This window comes from Plasmodium coatneyi, chromosome 11, assembly GCF_001680005.1.
Source record: "Plasmodium coatneyi strain Hackeri chromosome 11, complete sequence".
NCBI classification, from domain to species: Eukaryota; Apicomplexa; class Aconoidasida; order Haemosporida; family Plasmodiidae; genus Plasmodium; species Plasmodium coatneyi.
In genome coordinates this window covers 20,841-48,137 of record NC_033566.1, presented here as the reverse complement: position 1 = coordinate 48,137, position 27,297 = coordinate 20,841, and the positions used below count along the sequence as shown (strand labels likewise).

General features: G+C 35.2%; 5 protein-coding genes across 5 annotated transcripts; 4 read left to right on the top strand and 1 right to left on the bottom strand.

Moving 5' to 3' along the window:
* Positions 1 to 5,004: 5,004 nt before the first annotated feature.
* PCOAH_00031750 (Variable surface protein Vir7-like protein) lies at positions 5,005 to 6,115 on the top strand (the record flags this gene model as incomplete). The annotated part of the gene is made up of 2 exons (XM_020059975.1): positions 5,005 to 5,502; positions 5,843 to 6,115. The coding sequence occupies 2 exons, from the start codon at positions 5,005 to 5,007 to the stop codon at positions 6,113 to 6,115; spliced, it is 771 nt and encodes a 256-aa protein (XP_019915897.1).
* A 1,655-nt stretch (positions 6,116 to 7,770) lies between these two features.
* On the top strand, positions 7,771 to 9,304 carry PCOAH_00031740 (KIR-like protein; the record flags this gene model as incomplete). Its single annotated transcript, XM_020059974.1, has 3 exons — positions 7,771 to 7,788; positions 7,970 to 8,791; positions 9,023 to 9,304. 3 exons carry the CDS (start codon positions 7,771 to 7,773, stop codon positions 9,302 to 9,304), a joined length of 1,122 nt encoding a protein of 373 aa, XP_019916044.1.
* A 7,648-nt stretch (positions 9,305 to 16,952) lies between these two features.
* Positions 16,953 to 18,303, top strand: PCOAH_00031730 (Uncharacterized protein; the record flags this gene model as incomplete). Its single annotated transcript, XM_020059973.1, has 2 exons — positions 16,953 to 17,756; positions 17,983 to 18,303. 2 exons carry the CDS (start codon positions 16,953 to 16,955, stop codon positions 18,301 to 18,303), a joined length of 1,125 nt encoding a protein of 374 aa, XP_019915568.1.
* A 1,513-nt stretch (positions 18,304 to 19,816) lies between these two features.
* PCOAH_00031720 (KIR protein) lies at positions 19,817 to 21,315 on the top strand (the record flags this gene model as incomplete). The annotated part of the gene is made up of 4 exons (XM_020059972.1): positions 19,817 to 19,825; positions 19,971 to 20,789; positions 20,944 to 21,203; positions 21,273 to 21,315. Coding segments are annotated over 4 exons (1,131 nt in total), but the record flags the coding sequence as incomplete, so codon positions are not given.
* A 697-nt stretch (positions 21,316 to 22,012) lies between these two features.
* Positions 22,013 to 23,831, bottom strand: PCOAH_00031710 (SICA antigen; the record flags this gene model as incomplete). The annotated part of the gene is made up of 4 exons (XM_020059971.1): positions 22,013 to 22,429; positions 22,674 to 22,795; positions 23,279 to 23,353; positions 23,555 to 23,831. The coding sequence occupies 4 exons, from the start codon at positions 23,829 to 23,831 to the stop codon at positions 22,013 to 22,015; spliced, it is 891 nt and encodes a 296-aa protein (XP_019915794.1).
* Between the last annotated feature and the right edge of the window lie 3,466 nt (positions 23,832 to 27,297).

Genomic DNA, 27,297 nt, shown 5'->3' with positions numbered 1-27,297 from the left:
AGAACTAAGAAGTACCTCGAGGAGCTCCTATTAGCCTATAATGCTATGTATAGCAAATGTGACGGTGATAACAGAACGAAGTACCAATATTGTCAAGACTACTGGAAAATAAAGGGGGACAGCAAATATGAGAATCTATTAAAGGGGAAGTGTACTGTAGTTACTGTATCAGAGTCTTCTCGAGCAGCAGATACAGAAGCTCAAAGATTACCAGACTCAGCACATGGGGACCAATTCCTTACATCTGATCAGGGAATTAGGGGAGATGCTGTTGAAGTCGATGCAGGATCTATGGAAATTTCGGAAGTTTCTTCACCACCTGGAGGTGGTAGTACATTACCTGCTGTGTCTGGTACATTAATCTCATTAGGAATGGGAGTAGCGGCTGCTTCTCTCCTTTTATATAAAGTAAGCAATAACTACAATTATCATAGAGCTATATATATAACATAAACATGTATGCACATATATATATGTATACATACATATGTATATGCAACACATATTTTTATGTTCTTCCCTCCATTTCATGCACTTTCACGTTTGTACGCACTTCTCACTTTATTTTTTTTTTAGTATAATCTTTTACCCTCCTGGCTATATAACAAATTTAGAAGCACAAATAGAAGAAAAAGAAGGACAATTAAAAGAGGCTTTGATACTTCCACAATAGATGGTTCAACATACGGCTCAAGAACAACAGCACCTTCAACAATAGGAGACTTGTCCACAACAACAACAACAGATGGAGCATCTACTATATATGGTGGGCAACACAGAAGTGGAAGGGCAACAAATAATGGGGCACAGTATCAAAGGACGAATGAACGAAGAAATAATATAAGTTATGGTCGTATGTAGAACACCTGTATGGTAACATGCAATGTAACACATTGAATGAATGTTCTTTCCTTCCCCCTCTTTAGGGGGAAGAGCATGAATGGGCACGTAGATTATGCAGTATAGAAGCAGCATCATTTTTTTTTTTTCTCATTTTTTCCATCCCTTTCTTTTTTCTTTTCTTTCTCTTCTTTCTTTTTCTTTTAAAAAAAAAGGGAAAATAAAAAAAGAAAGAAAAATCTAATATTTTACCAAACATTCTTCATGTTATTTAGAGAAGAAAAGAAAATTACATTTTTAAAGAAAAGAAAAGAAGAAAGGAAAAGAAAGGATGAATGTTGTTCTAATAAAACTATTACTATTATGGTAAAAGGGTGTGCGTACATATTTATACTTGGAAGGAGGGTCTAAGGAAGGTAAGGTACCATGTGCTCTCTATGCACATATATGCATGTACATATGTGAACTGTACACTGCACAATATATAAGCTAACAATTTTTTTTTTTTATTAACATCCCTTAGGAAAAAAAAAAAAAAAAAGAAAATAGAGCATAAAATGAGTAGTGCATGTTGAAAATTTTTTCATTAAGGAAAAGTTGAATTATATATGTATATATATATATATATATACATTGTGCAGATGTATGAGTAATCATGGTATGTGTTCAGGAATGAAGTGTTCCGTAGGAATATATATGTATATGTGTAGCACAATACCAATAATAAACAATAGTGTTCACCGATAAGGAATATATATGTATATGGGGGAACCCGTACATCCTACCATTATTATTCTATAATTTTTTAGCATATATTGTTATTTATTCTTGAATAAACTTTATATAATATAATTGTGATACATATGCAAAATGTTAGAAGGTATTATTATTGTTGAACAGATTAAACAATATATGTGTACTATTGAAAAGGAAAAAAAAATAAGAACTTAATATTCATAACCGCAAAACAGGAAAAAAATGTTCCCACATGCATATATGTATATATTCCTTATAAATGAACAGGAATCACGTTCCAAAATAACTTCATTATATATAAAGGAGCATACATACATACACATGAACAATGACGAAGGTAATATGATTTATTCCTTCCTTTGAAAGGATTGTACTAATATATACATAATGTTCTATCTACAATATTATGGATGTATAGTAGTACATACATTTTATAAGTTCTATTTATAGGAGGATCAGTGCAGTGAGGATGACTTACCCTCCAGAAGAGTATATGCAGCCTTCGAACATAAGAATGCTGGCAAACATACATGTTCGGATATCAATTCCTGGAAAAATGGAATATGGGGAATACTGGCAGGTAAATTAAAAACCCCTGATGTTCATGGCCAAGATTGCCTCAACAAAATTACTCAAGCTCGGTGCAACGTATCTTCACTAAGCGAGAAGAAAGAATCGTGCACGACACTTTGTGACTTCCTTTATTTCTGGTTAGGGGATGTGTTATATAACAAATTGGAAGGAGGAAATAATAAACTTAAAGATACTATACAAAGCATCATTAGTACATTGGATGGGTTCACCAATCTGTGTACAAACCATAGTGTACACAGAAAAATGAACACAGAATTTTTCGAATCAAAGAGAAAAGTATTCGACTATTACCATGACTATAAAACAATATGGAAGGCACTAAAGGATTCTAAGCCTCGAGGCTCCTGCTGCAATGAATATAACTCCTACCTGGACCAAGCTCAAAAAGCTTATGGACAAATAAAAGCAAGTGGGTCAGGTAGTCTAGATGATTACTTTAAAAAATTTTTGTATGAGTTCAAAGGTAATGGCAATGGTGTTGAGGGAAAAATTCCACCACCATCAGACTTGAAATGTGAAAAAATAGACCACATTGGTCTTATGCCAGATGAGGAGGATCAGGATCTCCTTTCCTGTTTAGAACAGTTGTTTTCTGGACCTTCAGAATGTCCTGCAACATTGGGGCAGGAGAAAGAAACGTCATCACACCATTCACAACCATCATCATCACCACAGGGGGGTAATGATAGTGGTGTCGTACCAGGTGCTGTCTCCTCTGCTGTTGGATTAGTTGGATTACCATTGGCTGCTTTTATGTTATATAAGGTAATAATTATAATATGTACATACATATACATTATATAAATGCATATATATGTGTATGTATATATGTATATGTATAGATACATATTTTTATCCTTCCTTTCCTCCTCTTTAATTTCAGTACACTTCCTTACCATCTTTGTTACGTACGCAATTTGGAAGGAAACGAACAGGAAGGGGGAAAAGGTCCATTAGAGGAGAATTCGACACATTCACCGAAGGTGCCTCAACGTTCGATTCAAGCGAATACTCCACAGTAGCTACAACAGCATCTGCAACAGATGGAGCATCTACCATATATAATGGTGGTAGATCACCTAGAAGAACTAATAATAGAAGGGGGAATCAACCACAACAACGACCACAACAAAAGCAAAGAACCAATATAAAATATCATCCTACATAATGACACTACCAAACAGTAGGTAGAATCTACTACTGTTGTTGCTGCTGCCCTACATTATAAATAGAACATATAGAACATTTTAAAGAATGTGTAATATCCTCTTCTTTCCCCCCTTTCACATTTATTATGTATAAAGCGCATAATGCTGAATACAGTAATATAGCACTTATAAAATGTGCAAAAAGGGAAGGAACAATTTTCCCACCCACAATCATCCATCATCATCTATGCGCACATGCACGATCATCCATAATCATCCATGTGGATCATCATCCATGATGTTACATCCATGTGATCATGCATGTGTGTATGGATGACCATGTATGATGTTTTGTGTGTACAATGCGATAGTTATTTATATATAAAAGCAGAAAAGGAAAAAAAAAATAATAATAAATAAATATATAGAGTATAATATACATTAAAAGGAAGGAAGAAGGAGTGAAAGTGCTCAAAATGGTAGTATATAATATACACATATTCAATGCATGGTTGAGTTGTGTGCACTGTATTTATGATATAAGCACGAAAAAAAAAAACAAAAAAGAAAAAAGAGGGAATCATTATTCCTAAGTGATTATAAATAAAAAAAAAAAAGAAGAAGGATATACTACAAAATATTACTACGGAAATATGTATACCTTCATCCTCCGTACACAAGGAATGTAGTTCCGGTGTATTATATTCCTTCACATTTTGCTTCATAAATACACGTTTTCTATAACATATGTATAAATATGCACATTCGCAAAAAAAAAAGGGTGCGGGGGATAGAGTATTTTGTATATATGTTGACTGTACTATATATACGTTAAAAGGTTCTTAATAATTTCTTCTAATAATAGTGGGACCCAAATTAATAATACATATTAAAATTTTTAACTGGGAAGGAGAGAAATTTTGTCCCCCTCCTTTTTTTCTTTCCTTTCTTCTTTTTTCCTTTTTTTTTTTTGTTTCTTTTTCCGCTTTTTATTTCATTTTACTTCCTTGATGGTAGTGGTGGTGATTTTCACACTTCTGCTGTTGCCCTAAATTATATATATGTATATGTGTAACCCTTTTGATGGTACATATATGTAAATAATTTAGAGCAACATTTCCTTAAGAAATTGAAAAAAATATGAACTATTAAAGCAAGAAAAAATGAAAAAAATCTGGCATATGTGTGTACTTGTTCTTGTAATCATCCCTATAATATACAATAATTCCCATACAAGTGTTCATTACGGAAATATGAACAACACATTACAGTACAAAATTTATTGTGTAAAGATATGTACACATATGAACAGTAACCGGAACCATGGTGAGAACGGTAATAAAATTTATTTGCTCCATAAAATAGGTGTATTCATATGTACATAATATTGCTTATATTGAGTGTATTGTAATGGAAAATGTAAGAAATGCATACATTTATACATATTCCACCAACAATTCCACATTTATAGAAACAGTGTAGTGTGGATAAACTACCTTCACAAAAAATATATGCAGCATTAGGAGAAAATGGCAAACATACATGTCCAAATAGCAAATCATGGACAAATGAAATAGAGATAATACTATCTGATAATACAAAAAACGCCTGGCAAGTTAGCAGATATCCCGATGAAATTGCACAAGCTTGGTGCAATGTATCCAGCATGCGGTCGAAGAGTGAAACATGTGAAAAATTGTGTGAATTTTTTTATTATTGGTTAGGAGATAAATTATCTAGCAAATGGATCTGGAAAACTACACTTCAAAGTACTATGGAGGAAATCTACACTAAATTGGGCGCTTCCACAGACTCATGTAATTATATAAGTATGGACAATAGTGTTGACCATGACATTTTCCCTCAAAGAAAAATAATATTCGATTATTGGCACGACTATAAAACAATCATACAAAAATTAAGTCGTTCTAAAGAGTCCTGTTCTGGGAAATATGATGAATACCTCCAAAAAGCTATTACAGCTTATGGAATGGTGGATGCAAACTGTGGGAAGAACATTACAGATGACTTCTGTACCGAATTCAGGAAAAAATTCAAACAAAATGGTGACAACAATAAAAATATTCCAGAACCATCGAAATTGGCATCTACAGAAGTGCCTGAAGGGGACCTCCCATCCGACGACGAAGGGGACGAAGCAAATGTGCTTAGTTGCTTAACACAGTTGTCTGCAGAAGTTCCTGTATTACCTCCCATCACTGAAACAAAACTCGGTCCCGTACCCGCAGAAGGTCCCTCATCCTCCTTAGGTACAACCACCCCTACCGCTTCCATCGTATCGTCTATATTAGGTGTAATGGGACTACCAACAGTCGCTTTCTTCTTATATAAGGTAATAGTACATACAATTACCACTATATATTTGAAATATACCAATATACGTATATATATATGTATATGTATATATATGTATGTACATATATATGTTACATCTATGTAATACATATTTCAACTCGCCTCCTTCCCTCTTTTTTCATTTTCAGTACACTTCCATACCAGCTTTGTTACGTACACAATTTGGAAGGAATAAAACAGGAAGGGGGAAAAGGTCCATTAGAGGAGAATTCGACACATTCACCGAAGGTGCCTCAACGTTCGATTCAAGCGAATACTCAACAGTAGCTACAACAGAATCTACAACAGATGGAGAATCTACCATATATAATGGTAAACGACCACCACTTAGAAGAACAGGAAAAGGAAGAACAAATACGGCACCAAATCGCCGAAATAATATTGGTTATGGTCGTATATAACATACCATTCCATGAACCATTCCATGCAGCATTGGAATGTAATGTCATGCCCTTCCTACTTCTTTCCTACTAATTATAAGTAGTGTATGTAATGTCCCCATTCTTGCCCAGGGCACTATAATGGAGTGCAATACTTTCATATAAAAAAAAAAAAAGAAGGAAAGTACTGTTATAATATATAGAATGTACATACATACATTGTGCAATTCTATGGGTGGGAAGTATTTCTATGTGTATATGTTTGTAGATCGTTAATGTATAAGTGTAATGTAATATGTGTACAATGTTTCCTTCCTATATGATTATTTATATGTATATAGTGCACATTTTTTTAAGTAGATATGGTATAGTGCACAGCGAGCACCTGCACAGTTATGAATGTGGCATATAATTTATATGGACCACTCACAGAGTGAATTAAGTAGGTTCCATATACTAAACTGTTATATGCATATTTGCTAGGAAGGAAAAATGGGGCGCACATAGCATAGCGTACGCATCAGCATCCATAGTAGTACTCAATATATATTTTTTTTTTTTTTGTCCTTGATATAATTTATTCCAACAATTGTCCACTATAATAGTTCCAACATGGTCCACTATAATAATTGCAACATGGTAATTACCCCTTTTCTTTTTTTTTTTTTCTTTTTTTTCTTCTTTTTTTTTTTCTTTTTTTTTTTCTTTTTTTCTTTCTTTTTGCCACATTTACATTTTTGAATAACTGTGCATAGAAGGGGAAAAGTACTGCAGAACCGAGGGAGGCAGAAAATAGAAAGGAGAAAAAGATGTATTGACCCCTTTTCAAAAAAGAGTATTTATATGTTTTAGGGAAGAAGAGAAAAATAGAAAAAATAAAATAAAGGAAATAAATGAAAATAAGGAAAAATTAATACGTGCAAAATAATCTGTGCTGCAGAGTGGGAGAAAAGCGCAAATAGAACATAATATAATGTGCCCATATTTTACATAAATGAGCCATCTGTTATGTACTCATCATGAAATAGAAAAAATAAGGGAGAAAAGAACTAAAGGAAAGAAAAGAAAAGAAAAATTTTTTTGCTCCCTGAGAAAATTCCGTCCCTTCTCCTTTACATACACGTAATAGTGGAAAGCCCGTAGGTAATTATATATATTATTCTAAGTAATCATGCACAATACACCAATACAATAATAAACTACATGAATAGAAGGAATGTATATGAAAAAATTCGTTCCCCCTCTTTCTTCTTTTTTCTTTCCTTTTTTCTTTTTTATTCTTTTTTTTTTTTTTGTACATTCTTCAATTCCTTAACAAATTGCTCCTCCAACATTTCTGGCTTTAAATATATGTACATATGCCATAAATTTCATACATATATATATATGATATATATGCATATATGGTATATGTATATATTCGTACATTGTATTAACAACGCTCATTGTATGAACAACGTTACTTGAAAAATTGGAAAAATATATATGTACATTGCTTTCTAAGAAAAATATAAGAAGTGGAATAATATGTATTCGTCCATAACTTTAATCATCCTGGACAGTTTTGTACAAAATTTATGCATTTGCACATTCTACATCTATGGACACCTATATGAACAACACATTCTTGAATAAATTATTATTACATATACAAATTACGTACGTGAACTATAACCATGTTACTCTCAACAAACGTAAGAGAAAAAAAAAAAAAATTACTAGTTGTTTCTATGCATGTTTAGCATTTTCACATAAATATAGTGTATGTGAAGCTTTCTGCTGGTATATAATTGAAACATAGAAATATATGAAAAGACCTACTTATATATATTCCACACTCCTCTTCCTTCTTTTGTCAATTATATATATTTACAGCCGCTGGATCCAACAAATTTACCTGCACAATTACATTTCTATGGCCCATTTGAGGAAAGGAACAACGGCGTCGCCACAAACTGCCAACATGACACCGGGGAAAGCAGTATACAGAACAAGCTGACTTCATGTTGCAACGATGTAAATGCCCTTGATGTTGACAAGATTAAAAATGCCTTTTGCTTTGTGTCTGGATTGAAACCATATAAACAGTATCCACACTACAAGTACCGTTGGCATTTTCTCTATTATTGGGTAGGGGACCTAATATGGAAAAGCTTGGGTGAAGCAGATAGGGAAGGCAAGCTTCCGGGCTGCTTGAAGCAGATTTGTGAATTAATACAGAGTAAATGTGAAAGTGAAGGATGTAAGCTTAATTTCCCCGAACAAATGGACGGAGACACTTTCGAACAGAGTAAAGAATTCTTTGACTTTATCCAAAATTATAATGATATAAACTATTATTTACAGAGTGGTAACGACCAATGTGATGAACAGTGGTCCACTTACAAGAAGAACATTGAACCAGCATGTAAAGCTGTGCAGGAATATTGCAAAAAGGATGGGGAACATTCTACTGAGCAATATTGTACGGAATACAGCGACACATATGAAATTTACTGTACGAGAATGCTAGGAAGGTTGCATTGTAAATCACAAGTTGCAGAACCAGAGGACGAACATACGACATATTTCTGGCCGGATGAATCAATTCCATTATCTATAGCACAGGCAAACTTAAGTAAAGCGACCACCACCACTGCCCTTTCTTCTATAATTGGCACACTAGGATTAACGGTACTTCCTTACGCACTATATAAGGTATTAAATATAATTACCACTACACAATTAAAAGTGATATAACTAACACACCTTTCATCAACCACCCCTAACAACCACCCTTCCACCAACCACACACCTAACAACCTTTCATTCTACCACCCTTAATAACGTTCCTACCACCACTAACAATCATCCTTCCACCTGCCACCTGCCACCTGCCACTTGCCACTTGCCACCTACCACCACCCTAACAACCTTCCTTCCGTTCAGTATAAGCCATGGTCTTCTTGGTTTGGTAACCACACTTCTGGAAATGGAAGGAGAAGAACAAGCACAAGAAAGAGAAGGTCCGATGAGGGCACCTTTGATACATTCACAGAAGACAGCTCAACATATGATTCAGCAACTGAATCAATAGTAGATGACTCCACGACACAAGATTCCAGGACACTACGTTCTGCTACATACACAGCACAGTCTACCAGAGAAAGGGAAAGAAGAAATAATAATACACGGGGAGGTCACGGGATGGTAGGTTACCAGCATATGTGACGTCACTTTTGGAATGTAACACATTGAATGTAATGTGTCGCACAATTGATATGAAGTACGCTTATGTCCGCACACACAGTTTGTATATGTATAGTGCATACAGTTCATGAGGAAATAGCAAAGTGGCATTTTTCATTTACTGTTCTTTCCTACATTTTTTTTAATTTGTTGCTTTTTTTTTCCTTTTTATGGTTCCACTACATTTATTCTTCCTTATTTCTTCATTAATTATATATACATATGATAATTTTGGTGTATAAATATGACGGAATATAATTCCTTAAAATAATTGAACAACGTGCATATATATACGTACATGTATAATTGAAAAGGGAGAAAATACGAAATGTTTAATAAAAATAACTGCGAAGGGAGGGGGAAGAACGAGCACGTAGAAAATTTCCCGCTACTTCCATACTACATTAACCCCTTTAAAAATGAATAATACATATAATGCGCATTCTATAATAAATGTGTACTCTATAATAAATTGCATTGCTGCTTTTAAAAAAGCAAAATAATTGCATTGCTTTAAAAATGAATAATACATATAATGTGCATTCTATAATAAGTTGCTTAAAAAATTGAATAATGTACATTAATGGAAAAAGTTAAAGTTCAATAAAAGTAACAAAAGAGAGTGGGAAGCAAAAATTTTTCCACACTTCAACTTTTAGATGAATGAATATATAATGAACAATTTTCAACATAATTATATATAATAGAAAGGAAGAAATACACAATTAGAAGGAAAAAATGGTGCCAGACGTAAGTTTAGAGAAGAAAAAAATAAAAAGGACGAACAAACACAAACAAAAATTAGTGGGAAGGGGAAGGAAAAAAAAAAAGAAATTATCATCCTTCCTTTCTCTTCTTTCTTCCTTCCCTGTCTGTGTTACCAATTCTATATATATTTTTTTTAGGGGGATGATGTACTTCCATTACCCTCAGAGTTAATGTACGCTCCTTTCAAAGATGCCAGTACGTGCCTAGGAAGGACTGATGGGGAAGGGTGTAACGAAGAACTCGCGGGAAATGTGAATACAGCATTAAAAGCACGCCAAATCAATGATGAGAACTTTGCTAGGAATATTGTGAAAAACTGGTATCACGCATGTAAGAATTGGGGGGGTGTCCGATCGGATAATACACCCTGCTATTTTTTCTATTACTGGCTAGGAGACAAAATAAAGGAAAAAATGCCTCAGGATCATAATTTTGAGCAGGCCATGAGGGCAGCTTACAGAAATCTTAGTAATTCTTCATGTTCGAATGGGTGCAACAGTATGTTATACGACTTTGGTGAAACGAATTTTGAACAAAGTAAAAAAATATTTGATTTTGGCTACAACCTTGAAACTTTAAAACAGCAAGGGTCGAAGGACAGTGCAAATCCTTGTTGGCCAGAATATGATCAACACTGGAATGATGCTAAAACAGCATATGAAAATATGGGTACTTACTGTGGTGAGGCTGAAACAGCTTGTAAGACATTTACCAAAACATATGACAAATATTTTAAAGGCAGTGGACCACCACAACTAACATGTGCCGAGTTGTCCGAAGGGTCCAAAAAGAAGGAAGAAAGTGATTCATGCCCCGTAGAACTAACGGAAGACTCCCACCAGGACGTCCCAACAGACGGAACGAAGTTAACGGTAAGCAAAACAAAGGAGAATGAACGGTTCCATTCAAAAAGGGCACACATGCACACTATTTATATAATATTTTTTACACCCCATATTATAATATACATATGCATGTATATACTATATATAAATATGTCCATATACATACACATGTACATATGTCAACATACATATAACTATATATACATACTTATATATATATATATATACCGACATATATGTATATATATAAGTATGTATATATACATATATATGTATATATATACTTATATATGCACATGTTCCACACTCTTCTTTTCTCCCTGCCAATTATACATTTATAGAATGTACATTTGGATAAATTACCTTCGAAAAGGTTATATCAGAAATTTGAAGACGGTTCTGGTAAAGATCATTGTGATTCTAGTGATGTGGCGGGCGTGAAGACGCAGTTAGAAGGAGCACTGACTAAGCATGGACTTAATGGCATTGATAAGGAGAAGATTATCCATGCTTGGTGCTATGTAACTAAGGCAATGAAGAACTGTGATGCACTCCGTGATGAAATTTTTAATTTGTTCTATTTATGGTTAGGACAAAAATTGTTTCGGAAAAATAGTAATATTAGTTCATTTTTTGAACTTATGGAACAAGTTCACGATAAACTGAGTACAGTAGGTACAGGTAATAAGTGTGTACTTATGTGCAAAGATATTAAAGATAAAACCATGTTCGAACAAAGAAAACTAGCGTTTGAATATTATACAAACTATAAACATATAAAGAAACACTGGGACAAGCATCATTCTAAGTGTGATCAGGAATATTCCACTTACCTCAAAAACACTTATACAGCTTGGGATGCTGTACGTCAACAATGCAATGGAAAGAAAGACAAAGGTTACTGTGACGAATTTAATGCAAATTATACGAAGCACAATAGTCAGGAACTATCAAAGTTGGAATGTACTGCAGATCCCCGTGCGGCAGCTACGGAAACAAAGGCACAGGAAGGTTCTTCTGTGGAAGGAGGACCTGTAACCGTCACCCCAATCGTATCTTCTGTGCTTGGAATAGGTGGAGGATTAGCTTCTATTGGCCTTCTCTTATATAAGGTAAATAATTACAATTACCACCGAAACCACCACCATTCTACCACTATTACCACCACTAACACACTTAAAAATATATAAATAGGAGCATTTATTATGAATATTTCTTCCTATTTATTAATTAGTATAAAAGTTGCTCCCTATTATGTATACATGTGGGACACCTTTCCACTGTTCGTTTTTTGCTTGCTTTTATTTTAGTATACACCACTATTCCATGGGATACGAGGAACCACCCCTAACAAAATAAAAAGAAAAAGAAATACATCTGTCAGCAGAAATGAATTCGATCTACGATCAATGGACGATGACAGTTCAACCCTATATTCCACAGAAGCATCAACCATGGGTTCTATGGAAGAAGACAATTCTACCATATATAATGTACCCTCAAATAAAGGAAGAAATAGTAGTATCATGCAACAACAACAACAGAGACAAAGGAAGAATGTAGCTTATCAACGTATGTAGAACACAATGGAATGTGTAATGTTCCCCTTCCCCCTTGTAGAATATAGAAAACCGCACAGTTCATAGAATATAAAAACAAAAAGACATTTCCACATTCTTTCTTTCCTTATTCCTTAAGGGGAAGAAGAAAAAAAATAAAGGAAGGTAGTGCATACTTTCATATGGAAAGTATAAAAAACAATAAAAAAGAGGGGGTACATATAGCTCAAACCATATGAATTATGCACATTCTTCATAGGTGAATAAATTATTTATAATAAGTTCTTTCTTTAAAAAGACAGAAGAAGGAAAAAAAAAAAAAAAAAAGGAGAGAGTTACCATAAGGTAACAGTCATAAGCAGAAAAAGTGTGCATACTATAAGGGGAGCCCTATTATGGAATTGTATATATTTCTTATTCCATATATATTTAGTACAGTTTCCCCTTCCTTTGCGTGCGTCATGTATAATGAATTTTTCCTTGCGAGTTGAGCTCGTTTAATAAATATAAAAATACATATACACATATAAGGCAAGGGAGAAGGAAAAATGCTCAATATAAATGAACTACACTACATATATATTAACAATTTTTAATAACCCATCCTTTTAAATAATATTAAGCAGGAATAAATAATGCATACTAAATTTATTGCCAAGAGGAATAATGGTACTGTGTACATAATTACGAAATCGTGTAAGTGATAATAGAATGTTCCACGGTAATAGATTAACATCCAATAATGTACAAATAAAATGTATAAAGAGGAACGTATGAAAGAATTCAATTCCCTCCCTTCATCCATTCTACTATTCTTATTTTATTGTACCAATACATTTTGTTCCAACATATTCTGCTTCCTACGTTATTTGTTACTACATTATTTGCTCCTACATTCTTTTACCTTAAATGTGAACACGACGATTTAATACATACATATATGAATATATATACATATATGTAAAGGAAAACAGCACACATTTCTAACATGAACTTATTGTTTATATATAAATGAGTACACACATATGAACAATGGCGCCAGATCCGGAAGCAATATTAACGGTTCGTTCACACCCCAACTCCTCCCCTTCCTTTCTTCTATTATTCAGTGTGAATAATTATATATTAAACATACAGTACTTTATGTACAGTGTTGTACATTGGATGACGCACATATATGAACATACATCCATTTTGTTCCTTATATTTTTTTGTAGGAGAAAGAATTGGAAAATTTGCCTTCAGCGCAAATATATGAGGAATTAAAGACCAAGGCCGAAAGCTACAGTAGGAAGGATTGCAACAGTACACTCATGGCAGAAATAAAGAGACATGTTAAAGATCCAAGTCTTGTGGAGAAGATTATGAAAGTATTGTGCTATATATATAGTATAAAAGATCAGGAGAACGAAAGAAAAAAGTGGTGTGAATATTTTTATTATTGGTTAGGGGATATATTATTCAACAGTGTCCAGCGGGATGACTTAACGTTTATAAGTGCTATGACGCAGTGTTATAGTAAAATGGAAAAAAGTAAAAATGAACATGAGTGTAGTTTTATGTATATAAATAAGAAAGAAATATTTGAAGAAATGAAAATATTGTTCCATTATAAAGAGGACAAAGAAGTTATAAAGAAACAATTAGGGGAAAGAGTAAGGAAAAAATGTGATAAGACCTATCACGAATATTTGGAAAATATAAAAAAGGCTTATAGGAAAGTAAATGAGAAGTGTACAGAGAGAACTGCCGTAGATTGCTATAAAAAGTTCAACAACGAATATGGTGGTTACAAAAGTGAGCAGGAATTACAATTGGATTGTGAATTAACAGACCAGAGAGAAACAAATACACAAACATCGAACTCCCCTGTCGAAGGAACTGGTACTGCTTCCATTGCAGTTCCTTCTGCATTGGTCGCAACAGTAGGATTACCAACAATTGCTGCATTCTTTTTGTACAAAGTAAGTAATAACTACAATTACGAACAATTACAACAATTATAATAGAGCTATATATATATATACATATATGTCCATACATATATATGTATGTAGACATATGTATACACATATATATAACAATATATATGTATATATGTAATACACCTTACACCTTTCCCCAGCTCCTTCCCATTTACATTACTTTCCTTTTATTTTTAGTATAATATTCTCCCTGGTTGGTTACGTAGTCATTTTAAAGGAAGAAGAAGCAACACAAGAAAGAGAAGATCAACCACAATGGGACGCCATCACTTTGACGACGACGACGACACACTCACAGAAGACACCTCAAGGTACGATTCAACAGTTGATGGTTCATCATCCAATTTAACAACAGCAGATTCGACAACAGATGAAGCATCTACCATATATAATGGGAAATCTTCCCAAAGAGGAGCAAATAATAATAATAATAATAGAAGTGAAGAGCAACGTCGACAACATAGCCAACATAGGCAACAAAGACAACAACAGAGACAAAGGCCACAGAAGCAGACATCAAGAAGTATTAGTTATGGGAGAATGTAACATTCATAGCGAGAATGTAACATGTAACATGTAACACCCTTAATAAAAGTTACCATGTACAAACAACACACACATCAGGTCTGTTGCCGTCATTTGTGGTTCTTTTTTTGTTTACTTCCTTCTTTTTGGAGTGTGTGTTACATATATATATTTTAAAATGAAGAAAGAATTAGAATGTATAATAATACATACATATATAAAAATATATATGAATTCAAAATAATGACCAAAAAAGTACCTCATTTTAGCGCATAATTCTACTATTACAGAATTAGTTGTAGTGGTTGGTATTCTTTTTTTTTTATATACAGAGATAAAAAAAAAAAAAAATTAATGTGAGCACTTTTTTTCTCTCTCATTATATATGTGTCGCCCCCTTCAATTATATGTCGCCTCTTCTTCTAACGGTGTAATAAATGAAAGGAAGAGTAGAAAATTATGCTCACATATTTTGAGTACTTAAAAAAATTATAAATACAGTTTAAGCATTAAAAAAAATTATAAATGAAATGTTATGCATATGTGCATGTGTTTGCATATTTGCACTCCAAAAAATTTTTTTGTTCTTGTATTGTTTTTATTTTGTTTCTTTCATAAGTCTTCAGATACAAGAGTGAATATAAATCAGTTAAAAAAAAAAAAAAAAAAAATCGCTTTTTTCTCCCTTCCATTCCCTTCCTTCTTCCATGTTTCATGTGTCATGTGCATGGTTACTTTAGCTCCAATAAATTTGAGATATTTCAATAAATACGAATAGTGAATGTACGCACATTCAACGGAAGAGGAGGCGAAGGGAGGAGTAGAATGCATGCTCTCTCCTACATATGAACAAACTGTACAATATATGTACGTTAACAATATTTTAATAACAACCATCCCCCTTTTAAATAATAACATCAATTTGAGCATGCAAAAAAAATGAGAAAAAACAAAAAAAGTGCACAACATTCGATGAAAAAATTTTTCTCCCACTCAAAAATTTTCCTTCCTCCTGCTCAAAAGAAGGGGGAAAAAGAGCAAAGAGAAAAGTATTTCTACGAATCCATCATAAACAGAAAAGAGTATTCTATAGAAAATATGATGAAGGGAAGTTACATCCATTCCTTTTTATACTGAATGTGCAAATGTATATAAATCTTTATACTACACTTCTTTTCATTTCATTCCATGGGATCTACGATTCCCCCATAGAATATTGATAAATGTGTATATACAAAAGTGGAAGAGAGTGCTTTGCATCCATTGGAAAAGTATATTGTGGTGGTTTATAACTTTGAATAATGCATTAATAACAATAGAACATGCGTTAATAAGTGGTGCATGTTGAAAATGTTCATTAAATGAAATTGGTTTCTTATATATATATATATACACAGTAACAGAAGCTTGTGAATGTATATAAGGAAAAGAGTACCTGAACAAAGAATTAATGTACAATACATGAAGGAAGAAGTATATAAGGAGAATTTATGTTGTTCCTTCCATTTTTTTTTTTTTTTTTTTGTTTATTAAGAGAGATTCCTTGGCGCACATAGTCTTACTTTGTATTAGCTATGTACATATGTAATAATTTTGGATTCACAATTGTGTATATATATGTGTATTGTCATTTGTTTGAGAAATGAAGTGGTAAATATAATAAAAGGAAGGAAGCAAGCAAAATTTTTTTTATATTCACTTCCAACCACCACCCTTCCTTTTTTTTTATACTAAACGTATGTGCCCACATGCACGAATGAAAATGCATTAATATAAATTCACCATATATATAAACAAGAATATATATGAACCATAAATCATGGCACCAGATGATGTAATAGTGTGAATTAGTTCCTCATCTGTGCTGTGAACATATACATACATCGTATATATATATATAGGTATATCCATATATATACAAGTACATGTTGTAATTTCACATTTACAGATGGAAGGAGTGATACCTGTTCTATATTCAGGTTGGATCTATGACATGTTGGACAGCGGAGGAACCTTTGTCAAAAGTGGAGACGCTTCTGAAACACAATTAAAAAGCAAGTTAGGTACATATATCAATATTCAACATTACGCTGCTACCACTATAAGTGCTTGGAAGTTAGTATCCAAAATAAAGGAGACTCATCCATCCGATGATATAATTTGTTCTTGGTTTTATTATTGGTTGGGAAATAAGGTTAATGTAAATGGAGACCATACGCGAAAAGTGTTGTCACAAACCATGCAAGAATTTTACGAAGCGCTGAAAGAAGTTCTCCGTGAAAATGAATGTAAATGTAACCCCTTAACCCATCATAATAGCTGGGAGAACTTCTCTCAGGAAAAAATAAAATTCGACCATAGTCAAGACTATGAACCAAAACAGGAGACACTACAGAAGTATTATCAATCTTGCGATGGGGACTATTATAAACAAGGAGGCCGAGAAACTTCCCCTAAAGTTCCTTCTGCCTCCGAAGTGAAGGAACAATGTCGTAGGTGGTTGGTCGAAGGTGATATTAGTGGTGATGGTCCCACCACCACTAGAGCATATTGTACCAAATTCAGGGACACATATAAAACATATTGCCAACAACATTCATCCGAAGCAGGATGTGATGTGTCCAAAGCAGAAACTAAGGAAGTTGAAGCTGCAACATTAGTGGTGTCCACCGGATCGGCAACCGCCGCTCCTATCGTATCTTCTGTACTTGGAATAGGGGCATTACCAGCAGTAGCTTTCCTTTTATATAAAGTAAGTAGTGCAATTAGCATTATAATTTCAATTATAATTATAAGTACATAATTATAATTACATAATTATGATCATAACCATTATTTCCCCTACGATTAGAAAAAAAAAAAATATATATATATGTATATATGTACATATATACATATATGGAGTATATGTAAGTACGTATATGCATACGGAAGTATACATTTCCATCCTTCCTTTCCTATCACCCCCCCCCTCTCAGTATGATCTTCTACCTCCTGTAATACGTAACACCTTTGGGGGGAAAAATGGAAATAACACAAGAAAAAAAAGATCCACTACCAAACATGATTTTGATACACTAACAATGGACACTTCCACAACATTATATTCTACAGAGAATTCTTCAACGTACGGCGGAAGTATAGCTGATTCCACAGATGATTCTACTTTATATAATGATGGACGGCGCAGGAGTGGCGGAAGGAATAGGGGAAATAATAATAGAAGGAGTACGCAACAAGAGCGGCAACACAGGCAACAACAAAAGCAAAGAACCAATATAAAATATCATGCCACGTAATATTCACTCCCTCTAGGGACATAAATAAGCACGAATTTTATAAACAGTGTGTGTAAGGGAAAGGAAGCATAAATGACATTTTTTTCTTCCAATGTTTTTTATTTTTTTTCATTTGTTCCTTTTTTTTCCTTCTTTCCTTCGTTCCTTCTTTTTTTCCTTTCTTTTCTTCATATTTCCTTCCTTCTGTTTGTTTTACATTTGTATATATAACTAAATGAGGAAATGTACACATAGAAGAGCATGAAAAAAGAGGAGAAAAGGGTACGGACATTTTTGAAAAAGTGTTCTCATATTTATGAAGAAAGATAGAAAAATTACACAAAAATAAAAAACGTTGTTGTAAGAGAAAAAAAAAAAAAAAAAATTTAATGAACATTTTATACAAAGGAAAGTGGAAGATGGGGTGTGTGGTGTGGTGCAGTATAACTTTTAAAATATCGTATAAAATTAAAAAAAAAGCGAAAGGGGAAGGAGAATGTTAGCTCACATAAAATAATATGCACATTCTTCATGCATGTGAATGACTCCCTTACGGTGTATGCCCACCGAATTTTAAAGGGAAAGAACAGAAAAAAGGGGGAAGAGAATAAAATGGAATTGTTATTACTACTGAGCAATCTTAAAGGAGTAAGGAAAAAAGAATAAGTTATCATAATTGAACGGTCATAAATGAAAGGAAGGGGATATACGGAGGGACGTTATTCCTATGGGAATGTATATATTCCTCTTCTTCCGTAATTAACATAATTCCTTATAATAAACTTCCCTTAGTTATTTTATAAATGTTCACGCTCTCCTTTTAATAATTATGCTTGCATGTACACATATGGAAAGATGAAAAAGAAGGGGGGAAAAAGGGTGATATGAACGTATTAACTCTCTATATGTTAACAACTTTTTAATGAAAACCCCCCTTTTGAAATAACAATTAAGCATAAATAAACATTGCATACTGAGAATTTCAGTTTCAAAATAATATATTACACTCCCTTCCCTATATGAAAGCAATAATTGAATAAAATAAAAGTTAAGTTTAAAAAAAAAAAAAAGAAAGGAACGATGCTTTTAAATAGTCCCATATAACACAACATAATAATATGATGAAAATATAAAAATACACTGAGCGCATAAAGAATGTATAGGGGCAAGATGAATTTATTCTTTCCCTTCCCAATTCATTCCCCTTTCACCTCCCCGGTCACGTTCTATTTTATTTTATTACTGTGAAAACATTTGTTCCTATATTATTTCTTCCCTTAAATTATATATATGAGCACATATAATCATTTTGCTGCAGATTCACATGCATATATGTGTATAGAGAATTATCGTTATGCAGGAATTCATGAATATGTGTTACAGGGAAAAAAATAAAAATTTTGACATGTGACGTACTCATTAACTACAATCATTATTGAACGACTTAAATGCCTAAATATATATTCTGTATTAACATACGAAGAACAATTTTAGCATAATTTTTATTACGTACACTGAAAAGCGCACATAAACAATGACAACAGTAATACGCCTTATATGTGTCCTTCCATATGGGTACATGAATATGTACAGAATACGCCAATTTTCCATGTACATAATATAATGAATATAAGGAGTGTATATATATATGTCTACATATATATATATTATATTAATTATGTTTGCAGCCACTCGATGAGGGAAAACTACCCTCAAAGGAAGAGTTTTATGATAAGTTCGAAAAGGCCGATGAGAATGAATGTACCTTCCTTAGTGGACAGACCGTTTCATTAGGGACTCAATTAGAGAGTACACTGAGGAGTAATTACCCCGACACCATTGGTTCAAAGGATCAAATTTTGCATGCCTATTGTTATGCACGTAACGACAAAACAGGTGGAAGCTCTGAAATTCAACGTTGTACTTTCTTTTATTATTGGTTGGGAGATTTATTCTTCAAGAATCAAAGTAATGAGAAATTAAAAGAATTCGTAGAAAAAATTTTCTCGGCACTACAAGAAACTTCTTACGAAGGTAACTGTAAGGTTAATTACGAAGGTGTTGACAAACTGCTGTTCGATTTAATGAAGAAATTATATGACTTCCATTATGACAGCGGAACTATAGAAGGGCAAGTACAGAGTTGTAAAACTATCTGCCATCAGACATATACCCAGTACTTGAAGAAAGTTGATGCAGCATATAATGCTCTGGGTGCACTCTGTACGTTATATCCTGATAAATATTGCAAAGGTTTCTGGAATGAAAATAATACGCTAATTCAAATGAAACTATCAACATTGCAATCTACATTAACATCTAAGCCAAAAGCTACAGAAGAAGAACATGAGTCATGCTCTTCCGTGAATGCGGAATTACTGAATTCGCAAACATCAAAATTGTTGCAAGAAAAAGACAAGGCTGTTCGCAATGCCACCATCACCTCTTCCATCACCTCCATCTTTGGCACACTTGGAATGACAGTCGCTCCCTTCTTATTATATAAGGTAAAATAACACTCACAATTAAAGAGCGAAATAATATAAGTAATAGTATCTCTTTCTACCACCAACCACCACTCTAACAACCCTTCCGTCCATCGATCACCCTACCACCTAACAACCCACCTACCACCACCCTAACAACCTTCCTTCCCTTCAGTATAAACCATGGTCTTCTTGGTTTGGTAACCACACTTCTGGAGGAGGAAGAAGAGCAAGAAATAAAAGGTTCACAAGGAATGAATTTGATGTACTCACAGAAGACACCTCAACGTACGATTCAGCAACTGAAGGTTCCACAATAGGTGATTTATCAGGAGGAAATTCTACGGTACGCTCTTCGACATACAACACAAGACAATCCAGAGGAAGAATAAATAATGGACCGAGTCACAGGAACAATGTAGGCTACAGTCGCATGTAACACCTACAATGTAACCTGGATGGGGAAGGGAAGGGGGAATGTTTCCTTCCTGGCCCCCTTCGTAGGAAGGAAGGGACGAACATAAATAACAGCACAGAGTTCATACAAATGTAAGAAACACAATGGCACTTTCACTTCCTTCCCCTATTCCTTCTTTTTTTTTCCTTTCCTTCTTTTATTATTTTTTTTCCTTCTTTATTTTTTCCTTCCGTCTTTTCTTCATATTTCATTCCTTTTTTTCCTTCGTACATTTGTATGTTTAAATGACAACTTGACATAAGGTACTTCCAAAAAGGGGCGCGGATACGGAAAAAGTTCCTGACCTTTTTGAAAAATTATTTATTTTAAAAAACAGAAAGAAAATTTATGAAATCAAAATTTTTGTAACAAAATGAATAAGTATTTCTTAATCTGCAATAAAAAAAGCATTTTACCAAAAAAAACAAAATAAAGTGAAAAAAAAATTTTTTTTTTTCTCCGCATATATAGTAATTACACATGAACATCTAAACACTTCCATACAAAAAAAAGAAAAAAAAAGTAAAATATTTACTACACCCTAAACCCGGAATCAGAACTTGGAACCCCTACCATAGGAACACGTTACTTAGGAACACATTCCTTAGGAACAAAGTCTTCCTCCCTAAAACCCGGAATATGAACTTGGAACCTGTTCCTTAGGAATAACTTCCCTAAGAATATCTTCATTAGGAACTCCTTTCTTTCGAATATCTTCTGTAGGAATAAAGTCTTCTTCCTAAACCCGGAATCTCAACTTGGAACCTGTTCCTTAGGGACATCTTCCTTAGGAACAAAGTCTTCCTTCCCTAAACCCGAAATCTGAACTTGGAACTTGTTCCTTAGGAACAAAGTCTTCTTTTATGAATTCGCTTCCCATAAATTCTTTAACCAAAATTTCAAAAAAGTATTCCTGTGCCAGTTTGGTGTCCCCCTTTTGACATTCGTCTAAGACTTCTAAATGAATATCAATAATCATGCGGTGACGTACACCACGACGACCAGCAAGACGATCAACGCCCCGTGTTTTCCTCCTTTTTATTGGCGTAGAACGAGGATGTCTTCGTTCCTTGACTAAGGTATATGCATGTGGACCGTCATCTTGGTCGTCCACATGGTCAACAGTCTGCTGTTCTAAGGATGGACCACGTCCTTGATGAGCTCTTCTGTAACGTTTTCTTGTTTTACGAAGCATTCTAAAGTACTGAACAAAAAAAAAAAAAAAAAAAAAAAAGGGAAAAAAATGTTTCATTAATAGGGGTGTGAAATGTTTGTTCACGCAAGAGTAATTACCACTTCAAGCCAAAAGTGTGAAATCCTACACACACACACACCCTAAAATGCAAAATCCTACAAACACACCCAACTAATTCATTCACCTTAATTTTCTTTTTTTTTTTTTTTTTTTTTTCTTTCTTTTTTCTTGTATTAGTGTTTTTTTTACTTACCTTCCATAGCAAGTAGCTCATAATAGAAATACCAAGCACGGCAGGAGCAAGGGGGAGGTATGAAGTAATATTAGGCTGGTTTATCCGGTGACCGAGTTGGGCAGCAGGAGCAGCTTCTGAACCTGAAGTAGTGCGGGGAAAGGAAGAAAATGGAAGGGTGCAAGTGTTGTTTCCATATAATGTAGTGCGATAGTATGACCCTAAGTTGTTGTAGGTGTACCCTTCCTGGGTGCACGCACTTACTCCTGAAGGTCGTTAAGATGGTGGTAGGGTGGAAGGAAGGTTGTGTTAGGGTGGTGGAAGGAAGGAAGGTTGTTAGGGTGGTGGTAGGAAGGGTTGTTGGGTGATTTGTGGAAAGGAAGGTAGAATGAAAGGAAGAAAGGAAGGGAATTAAGATGGAAGAATTCACTTCACTTCTCTTCCTTAGGAAGGAGAGGGTAGGAGTGAAGGAAAAGTGAAGGAACAACATTACTTCTCTTTGGGAAGAAAGGAAGGAACATTGCCTTCCTTTTTGAGGAAGGGAAAGGAAAGGTCCTTCCTTAGAAGGGGGAAGGAAGGGAACACTTCTTTTCTTTTTTCTTTATTCCCACCCTTATTATTCATACCTGGAGATTGAGGTGCCTCAGGGACAACCGGCTGAACATCCTGCTTAGATTTCTGTGAATCTTGAGGATTCTGATCTGTTGAGAGGGAGGATCAGGAGAAAGGGGATGCTTTAAATATCAATAACTGTAATGACACCTGAAGGACCAACCATTTTAACATTTGTAGGACCATCAGCTGAGTCGTCACCAACTGTTATGGTACACAATATGGTCATTATCCATACGGAGAAGATCTGGACCAAGGACAATATCAGGAAGAAGATGCTGTATCCTTACCTGGGTCCTCTGCTTGAGCAGTGTCGTCCGACCGTGGTTCTTCTTCAGATGCTTCTCCGTCCTCTTCTTTCTCCTCTTCTTTCTCCTCTTCTTTCTCCTCTTCTTTCTCCTCTTCTTTCTCCTCTTCTTCCTCCTCTTCTTCCTCCTCTTCTTCCTCCTCTTCTTCCTCCTCTTCTTCCTCCTCTTCTTCCTTCAGTTTCTCTTCCTCAATTTTGGCATGGACGTTCTCTTCCAGGTGCTCGTCATCCGTTATTTCCTCATCCTGCACTTTTCTCATTACTTCTTCTGCACCTTTCGGTGATATAAAATCTTCATTCTCCATTATTTCCTTTATTGCGTCTATTTTCTTCTTTCCTCATCTCCTTCATTACTGTCGCCATTCCCTTCAGATTCTTTCCTACCGCTTCTTCCAGCTTCATTTCCATCACAATTTTTTCCTTGGTTCATAACGTCTGCATACTTCTGCACCCTATTCTTCCTCTTTACACTATCTCCCTCCTTTATTTCATTCTGCACCCAATCTTTTATAGTCTTGCCGATTAATTGACCCCCCATTCTCGTTATTTTCAGATCTATACCCTTACAAAGACTATCAGTCCTCCCCCCGCCAGCAAGTACCAACCCTCCCCCCACTACTCCTGACACATGTTCAATCACTTTATCAAATAAGCAATGTTCCTTATACAACTCTACTAATGTAATAGTCCCAATTAAGCACCTAAAATAAGTAGCTACATCGTCTTCCTCTCTCACACCCTTTCTTCCTCCGAAATCTTGCGTTAGTCCATTGGTGTACAACATCACTTTTAACATCGCTTTGCATAACTCCTTTTCTGGCTTACCCCATCGTTCTATGTTCTCGAAGTTACTATTCATTCCTGTTTCGCACATTGTTGCTATCATCCGTTGCTCCCCCTTAAGAGTCTCTAGGAGGTTATTAAATATTGTCTCCAGGTCATCCCATATTCCTTTCTGCAAAGATTGAATGAGTAAACAGCGAGGGTCCCATGTATATACGCGCTCTATTCAAAGAAGTCTCCCCTTCCCCTTGGGATCAACCCACACATTTATATTTATACACGCATTTGCTCCTCCTTCTGTAATTCACTTTTTCCTTATTACATTAACTTCCCCCTCAATCCACTTATCCTTTTTCACTATCCACCTATGTATTAGATCACTTAATAATTTTTCCTTGCTCATGTTGTCAATTTTCTCTTCCCTAATTAAATCTTCTTCTTTCTCTTCCTTAAACCTAACTTATTTGCAACTTAAACCTTCTTTCCTTTCCTCCTTAGACCTTCCTTCTTTACACCTTAAACCTTCCCTCCATACACCCTCCTTTCCTTCCTTCTTTACACTTTTAAACCTTCCTTCTTCTTTCTTTCCTTCCTTCTTTACACCTTTCTTCTTTACACCTTCCTTCTTCTTTCTTTCCTTCCTTCTTTGCACTTTTCTTTCTTTTTAAATCTTCCTTTTTTACACCTTTCTTTCTCTTCTTTTTTTTACCTAAACCTTCCTTTTTTATACCTCTTCCTTCCTTCTTTTTTCTTTTTTTTTTTTTTCTTTTTTTCTTAATACACCCTTCGCGTGTACCCCTCCCTAAAGGAAGTGACCTTCCTTCCACCTGCCACCCCTAACATCATCATTCTAACACACCTAAAATCCTTCACTCTAATACCCTTACACCCTACCTCTACATCCCTACACCACTTCATTCTACCACCCTCAATAAACTAACATCCCTTCCATCCGCCCCTAACACCCCCTAAGTGCACACATCTGCACACCTTCCTTCCACCTACCATCCTACAACCACCATAACAACCTTCCTTCCAACCTACCACCACCCTAATAATCTTCTTTCCACCCCTAACAACCGTCCTTCCTTTAAGCATTCCTTACACCTACTACCCCTAAGTGCACCCCTCTGCACACCTACCACCTAACAACCCTTACTTCCACCATGCATACTTCCCCGAACATACTACCATAGATGCACCTTCGATCATAATTTCTTCAACACCTTTCCCCTAAGTGCACCCCACTGACACATTCCTCAGCATACTTCCTTCCTCCTTCCCTCTAACCTAAGAACCTTCCTTCCAACCACCTAACACAACCTTCCCTTTTTTTTTTTTTTCTTTTTTTTTCTTTTTTTTTCTTTATTTTTCTTCTTTTTTCTTTTTTTTTTTTCTCCCTAAAGGAAGTTACGTTCCTTTTTTCACCTCTAACACTCGTCCTTAGGTGCACCATTCTGTACACATCCCCTAACAGCCGTCCTACCTTTAACTCTAGTAATTCACCTAGAACCGCTAAGTGCACCATCGTGCACACATTTCTTCCTTCTTTTTTTTTTTTTGTTGTTTGTTTGTTTCTTTCTTCTTTTTTTTTTTTTCATTTTCTTCTATTCGATATGCCTTTTCTTTTTTTTCTTCAAAAAAAAAAAAAATTAGCAACCTTCTCCTTCCACCGCTAACACCCAAATCTGCACCCCGCTGCACAGCTTCCATCTAAGAACCTTCCTTCCACCAGCCAAACAACGTTCTTACCACGACCTACCACCACCCCTAACAATCTTCCTTCCACCAACAACCTAACGCAACCTTCCTTCTAACACCCCTAACAACATCATTCTAACATCCCTAAGCAACCTTTCCTTCCACCCTACCACCACCCATAACAACTTTCCTTCCTTCCACCTACCACCACCCTAACAACCTTTTTTCTACCTCTAACAATGATCCTTTCTTCCTTCCACCCCTAGCACTACCCTTCCATCCTACCAACCTAACGAGGCATCTACCACCTAACAACCCATCTGCCATCTTGTATCATCATCTGGATGATGATGATTATCTGGTGGATGAGGTATATGGAAGGGAATATTCAGACGAATATTCGGTTGTTGAGTCATCGCCCTCAAAAACATTAAATTCTCTCCTAAGGGACCTTTTACTTCGGCTTGCTCCAGAAGAGTGGTTATGTTTATTAAGGAAGAAGAGGAAGAGGTGTGATTTGTACTTGTAAAAAAAGTATGCTAAGGCAGGTAATCCTATTGCGGCGAATCCACCAGACACAGCACCAGGTATAACAGCACTTCCACCAAGTTCGCCTTCCCCTTCTTTTCTGTGACTACCACCACCATCGCTCCCTCCTTTTCCTTCTCCACCAGAGATACCATCAAGACCTGCTGGTCTAGGACTACCAGTGTTCTGGTTTCCCGTGGAACCTGTACCGGAAGAACCTGGATTCCAGGTTCCTGTAGAACCGGTTCCGGAAGAACCTGGATTCCAAGTTCCCGTGGAACCTGGACCAGAAGATCCAGGTTTCCAGGTTCCGGTACTGCCTGGGCCGGAAGAGCCAGGAGACTGGTGCCCAGTACTACCGGGTCCAGTGGAGCCTGGTCTTGGACTACCAGTGTTCTGGTTTCCCGTGGAACCGGTACCAGAAGAACCTGGATTCCAGGTTCCTGTAGAACCGGTTCCCGTAGAACCGGAACCGGAAGAACCTGGGTTCCAAGTTCCTGTAGAACCGGTACCAGAAGAACCTGGATTTATTGCGTCACACGTCGCTCTTGATAATTGTACATTACTGTATTTTGCGTATTTCTCATTAAAGTCCCCACAATAAGGATCTCCCTCGGAACCCCTTGCACAACGTGCGTTCACAGTTTTATAGGCGGAATCAGTCTCCTTCAATTTACTGGAATATTCCTGTACATATTGGAATTCACTTCCTCT